General features: G+C 41.6%; 1 protein-coding gene across 2 annotated transcripts in view; it reads left to right on the forward strand.

Moving 5' to 3' along the window:
- Positions 1-5,961, forward strand: part of APBB1IP (amyloid beta precursor protein binding family B member 1 interacting protein) — a 66,704-nt gene extending 60,743 nt beyond the window's left edge. Inside the window, exons 13-14 of one of the 2 annotated variants that reach the window (XM_029954382.1) lie at positions 2,545-2,648; positions 5,069-5,961. In XM_029954382.1, the coding sequence (XP_029810242.1) occupies positions 2,545-2,648; positions 5,069-5,611 (647 nt within the window). In that variant the 3' untranslated portion in view covers positions 5,612-5,961. The remainder of the gene's footprint in view (positions 1-2,544; positions 2,649-5,068) is intronic. The other variant, XM_029954380.1, reaches the window with a different exon arrangement.
- The last annotated feature ends 450 nt before the right edge of the window (positions 5,962-6,411 follow it).

Genomic DNA, 6,411 nt, shown 5'->3' on the forward strand with positions numbered 1-6,411 from the left:
TTCCATGATTTGGCTATTGTAGAAAGTGCTGCTATGAACATTGGGGTACATGTGCTCCTATGCCTTAGCACTTCTGTATCTCTTGGGTAAATCCCTAGCAGTGCTATTGCTGGGTCATAAGGGAGTTCTATTGATAGTTTTTTGAGGACCCTCCACACTGTCTTCCAGAGCGGCTGCACCAGTTTACATTGCCACCAACAGTGTAGGAGGGTGCCCGTCTCTCCACACCCTCGCCAGCATCTATAGTCTCTTGATTTGTTCATTTTAGCGACTCTGACCAGTATGAGGTCGTATCTCAGTGTGGCTTTGATTTGAATTTCCCTGATGATGAGTGATGCTGAGCATCGTTTCATGTGCCTGTTGGCCATCTGGATGTCCTCTTTGGAGAAGTGTCTATTCAGGTCTTCTGCCCGTTTCTTCACTGGATTATTCATTTTTTGTGTATGTAGTTTAGTGAGCTCTTTGTATATTTTGGATACTAGCCCTGTATCTGATATCCCATTTGCCACTATCTTTTCCCATTCTGTTGGTTGCCTATTAGTTTTTTTAATTGTTTCCTTTGCCTTGCAGAAGCTTTTTATCTTGATGAGGTCCCAGTAGTTCATTTTTGTTCTTGATTCCCTTGCCTCTGGGGATGTGTCAAGGAAGAAATTGCTGCGATTGAGGTCTAGGAGGCTATTTCCTGCTTTTTCCTCAAGGGTTTTTATGGTTTCCTGTCTCACATTCAGATCCTTTATCCATTTTGAGTTTATTTTTGTGAATGGTGTCAGGAAGTGGTCTAATTTCATTTTTCTACATGTTGCTGTCCAGCTTTCCCAGCACCACCTGCTAAAGAGGCAGTCTTTTTTCCATTGGACACTCTTTCCTGCTTTGTCAAAGATTAATTGGCCATATACTTGTGGGCCCAGTTCTGGGTTCTCTATTCTATTCCGTTGGTCCATGTGTCTGTTTTTGTGCCAGTACCATCCTGTCTTGATGATGACAGCTTTGTAGTAGAGGCGAAAGTCTGGTTTTTCTGAACCACCTGAGCATAGATCTATCATACAGCTTTGCCCCTAAGTCTTCCGTTTGTGGCTCCTAAAAATCAAAGTTATTCTCTTACTAACCATAGTACAGTTAGCAAATCCAGGAAATTTAATATTTAATATTGATAGGATATTTTTATTCAAATCACATCCAAATTGAGTCAATATGGATGTGATTTAGATATTCCCTCAGTGTGGATGTGTCTGATGTTTCCTTAAGATTCATTTCAGATAGTGCATTTTTGGTGGGAATACTGCATGAGGTCCTTCTTAGGGATCATATTAGACACATACGACGTCAGTTTGCCTCTCGCTGGAAACATTCATTTTGACGACTTAATGTGTTGTTCAATATCTTTCCTGTACATATTTTTCATTTGATTCTTAATAATTTACAGAGAGACACTTTAGTGCCTGTTAATATCCCCTTCCTCATCAAACATTCCCCTCTTCCCAATCTCATGTCCTTAACAGCTTTCTTTGAGTTGTTATGTAGATGAATGGGTTTCTCAAACTGCTGGAAAAATATTTGAAGAAGCAAGCAAACGGTCATTTCATAAGTATTTGACAGAATAGCAGGCACTGAGCATGGCTAAAGCAATCTCTGATTTCACTCAGTGGGAAGACCTTATGTCATTGTGGGCTGGGTGGCAGTTCAGTCATTGGAGAAATGGCTTTTGTGTGTGGAGGGATGGCTGTCCTCTCCGGGATGTTCTCAAAGGACTCAGAGAGAACCACACACGTCCAAGGAAATCTATCAGATTCCCTCAAAACTGCGAAACTTCAGTTAGCCTCACTTCTGTGCCAAAGGGTAAATTAAAAGGCAAGAAAATAAAGTAAGTACTTATCAGGACTTTCTGGGAAAAAATCGATTCCAGGGTATCTCAGGGATCTGCTCTATTCCCTCTGTCTACAATTTTTGTGCCCATACTACTTTTTGTTGAGAATGTTTAAAAGCTGTTCCTATATACAGCATGGTATGGAACTAGAAACATACATTTCAAATGTTTTTTGTTATTTTTGAGAGAGAGAGAGAAAGTGCACGTACAACCGAGGGGAGTGGGAGAAAGAGAAGGAGAGAGAGAATCCCAAGCAGGCTCCATGCTGTCAGTGCAGAACCATGAGATCATGACCTGAGCTGAAACCAAGACAGATGCTTAACTGACGAAGCCACCCAGGCACCCTGAAACATGTTTCAGGAAAATCTTCAACAACCGGAATTTTAAAAAGGTTTTTCTAAGTTACTCTCCAATTTTCAAAAGGCTTTTGAAAACAGAACCTACTGTCCTCTAGGTCCCTAGTTGATCCAGATGTCACAGCCTACTTAAAGCATTCACCTTCCTGAACCTTTGCTGAATCTCATGAAGTGTTGCCACAGATCTTCAGATCTTCTGTAAGGCCTGTCGACCTAGGACTCCTTGTCTTTTGCTTTGGAAATATAAACTATATTTTTAGATGAACTCACAAGAATGTTGAATATGCCTTGCCCACTCTTCTTGTCTTAATTCTCCCCTCTCAGGACCTAAAGCAGACACCACCCAGGCCAATGGGCAGATTCCCCAGGCTGCACACTCTGTAAATGCCGTTCTCGAAGAATCCCAGAAGCATGCAGAGACAACTAAGGTAAGACCAGAGAGGGGCTGGACAGCATTCTCGAACTGTCTGCAGTAAGCCCGTGTCCTAAACCATCAGCAGTGTCTAGTACCTGCTCCTCTGAAAAGAGAAAGTCAGTTCCCACAACCAAGAAGTCACTATAATTTCATACAGATAACTGTGGGAGTTTTTAAAAAAGTTATGCAGGCTAGAATGGAAAGTTAAAATCAACTCTTAACCACACTGCTTCAGAAAAATGTGTAGAAATTTTTTTTTTAATGCTGAGCTTGGTAAATATTTTTAATTTAGCTCCATTGATATTGACTGAAGGAATCTTCTTGATTTAGGCAAGTCGTTTTAGCACTCTGAAAGTTGCACCTGAGTTTTAAGCCCTTGGAATTTTTACTTATTTTTTTTCTGAATAAACTAGAGAAACTGACTATATTAAATGTGAAAAGCCCCAAAACCAGATTAGAAGACTACTAAAAGGGTTCTGTTATGTGCATTTTGTATTTTTCTGTTAATACTCTATGTACATACTCAGGGTGATGGAGAAGAAAACACATTTTAAAATACTAGCCAAATTGATATAGCATTCTCCATAACTTTTTTTTCAGTAAAGGAGATTAATGAAGATTCATTTAAATTTATCAAAAAATTATAGCTGAAAGTTGTAATGTAGTTACTAGTCTAATTGGTAACATCTCAACTTACTATTTTGTTGAATATTTTCCATGTGTGATTCAAAACAACCTTAAATACTTGTGCTGCCTGTAATTTTTCACTTCATTCTCCCCTTTGATTTTGTCCATCGGGCAGTGGTGAGAATAATTAAATCTTGTATTTATTTAACTTCTTACAATTTTTTGAAAATGATTGCAGACCATTAAAAGTTGTATCATTCTAATATTATTACTTCTCAAGTCTGACATCATACACTATACTTTCAGTGATTCTTATTTCCATGGCTCCTGTAATCCCAACTGAATAGAAACACTCTAAAATATTGAAAGCAACAAAAGGACCCCAGAACAGAATCATTTCACTTTGTGAACATCAGTTTCCAAACTGCCTGTTCGGAAAAATTTTAAGTTACATCACTAGTCAATTAGCTTATCGTGCTAAGCAGATAAAGTAAATAAAATAGAAAACTCAATCATAAGGCACTTTGTGAGGAAAAAAACAACTTCTAAATTTAATTGTCAGTGGTAAGAGGTTGTTAATGAAAAAGAAATGAAAGAGAGTGAAAGCCTGCTAAATTGTAAATTGCAGTGATATTACCACTAACACAGAGGGATTTGGCTAAGCTGCCTGGAATTCCTGGGGAAGTTGCATTACATCATCTATTCTACTGTTGGAAGGAGGACTGTGCTTCTGTTAGCCTTTGGCCAAGTTCAGTGTTCCAGTTTCTGTCCGGAAGCATAGCATGTGCAATGTGGTTTTACTCTGCAGAACCCACCCACACCTTTAGCTCACTTGATATGCTCATAACCTTGAAACAAATAATAGTAAAACTTACGATGCTTGATTTATACCTGATTAGCCACCCGACTTTCACACAGCTGAGAAAAGGTACATCTAAGACTATGGACCAAGTGTGTGGATTCTTGGTCCACCCATCACCTCCCTTGCAGCTTTTATGTCAGAGGGAGCAAAGCCTGTAACTCACTTCTCCCTGGGAGCCTGCGGTCTTGGGCAAAGGCTTCTTTGTTCTCAGCATGCCAGCAATCTCTGATGTAAGAGAAGGCAGGATAGTTCTTTCATAGGAGAGTTATTCTTTGTGCTCAGATGTGTACAAAGGTTACCTGTAGACTACAGCACAGAGTCCCTGCGCTAATCAAAGGAGAACATCTAAGCCAGGAGACTTAAGGAGAAGCTTCTTAGTCAGCTCTCTGCCCCTGGAGGTATGGTACAAAAGCAAAATGATTTTACAGACATCTCTTCTGACTCTTGAGCTTCACAACGTGCTCAACTCAGACCAAGAAAAATGGCAGAGCTGCATAAGCCTAGGACCCTAGTGGCTTGTCTTGGGAACCGCTGCATGTGTGGGAAATTCAGGAGAACCATTTTGCTCCCATTTTGAGTTTCCTTAGGCTGAGCTTAGGGTAGGTAAAGACTGAAATAACCACACAACTGGCTAAACTCTGTATAACTGAAGTTCTTTAAAGACATTCATTAGTCCCCATAAAGTGGCTGGGAGGAGATACATCTCTAATCCAATAAACATCTCAAGTGGGACTGTCTTCATTTACCCAGGAAGACATGGTAGATTATCATTAAGTAATGTTATTCTTGGTAATAATGTTAGAGGCTGTTCGGAGGCATTCTCCTCACCCACAGCAAAGATGAGCTAGCTCACCAACAACCTGTAGAATCGGCCTGAGGAGGGGAAAACCCCACCCCCCTCAGGAAGCAGACACTGCCCGAATCTACAAGACCTCACCTTTCAGTGGGAATGTCATGCTGCGGTTGCTCTGTTGAAGGACAAGAAGCCAGGCCTTGGTAACCACGACCCAGGAGCGCCCAGGGCCCATCACCTTCCAAAGTCCAGCCTGCCACCGCCCCCTCCTGTGCGAAGGTCTTCAGACGTCTGCGGCAGCCCAGCCACAGCCCCCAGGGCCAAGGTCTTGAGCAGCGGCTTCCCGGTGCCGCCACCCGACGACTCCCTGCCGCCACCCCCGCCACCGCCACCCCTCGAGGACGACGAGGAGCTCCCCCCGCCACCCCCTGATTTTAATGAAGGGCCCCCGGACTTCGTGCCTCCCCCACCGCCGTCGTTTGCAGGGGATGCGGGGTCGTCGTTACCGCCCCCTCCGCCACCCCCACCTGCACTCCACGCCCCGAAGCCGCCCCCTGCTGCCGGCAAAAGACCTCCTGCTCCCCCAAAGAGGAAAGAGAACCCAGGACCGCCCGGCGGGGCAGGGAGCGGAGAGCAGGATTTCATGTCCGATCTCATGAAAGCTCTGCAAAAGAAAAGAGGCAACATGTCCTAAGGGAAACCGATAAATATGTTTGCGTGATGGGCGTAATCATTTCTAACCTCGAGTGCGTTTGTGCTCCTTTATGTTTGTAACACCGTATTCATTTTAGATAAAATATTGACACATTCAGACTAGAGATGATACTAGAGATGATATAAAACGTCTCACTGCAGCTCAAATACATTCATAATCGTTAACCTGTAACACAGAAATAAGAGTTATCTGCCTAAATGTACATACCTTTCCTGTGTGTTTTCACTTCCGTGAATTCGGCTTCCCTTCCAAGTTAACTAGAATGTTTTATGTTCATTTATTTTATTATGTTCAGAAGCATCAAATTAATAAAAGTTTAAAAAACTTTAGGATGGTGTTTCTAGCCATATTAGTTATAAATCTAGTTCACTATCAACAGCACGTTGTTCAGCTTTGCCTTCTGACATCTTGTTAATCATTGGTATATTTTCCATCTCTGCCTCCATGCCCTTCAGAATTTTCTGAAAAATCAAACAAGGAAAAAGGAAAAAAACAGGGGAGGCAGAGTGAATTTTGTTTCTTTGACTCATGTCCTGATTGATGGGAGTTCTGGACATACACGGTTTGGGTTTGGGTTTTCCAATGGTCCAATAACATAGTAATGAAAAAAACAGATAATTAGAGTTTGGAGACTTTCTGTTATTACACTGCTAGGAGTATCTTCTAGATTAAAATTTAGGGACAGAAAAAGGCAATCATTTATATTCCTTAACCTGGAATGTTTTCTCCCCAGTAAATTTGATGCTCAATTGTTTTTGTTTTCTTTTTGTTTTTTAATG

This window comes from Suricata suricatta, chromosome 10 (genome assembly GCF_006229205.1).
Source record: "Suricata suricatta isolate VVHF042 chromosome 10, meerkat_22Aug2017_6uvM2_HiC, whole genome shotgun sequence".
NCBI lineage: Eukaryota > Metazoa > Chordata > Mammalia > Carnivora > Herpestidae > Suricata > Suricata suricatta.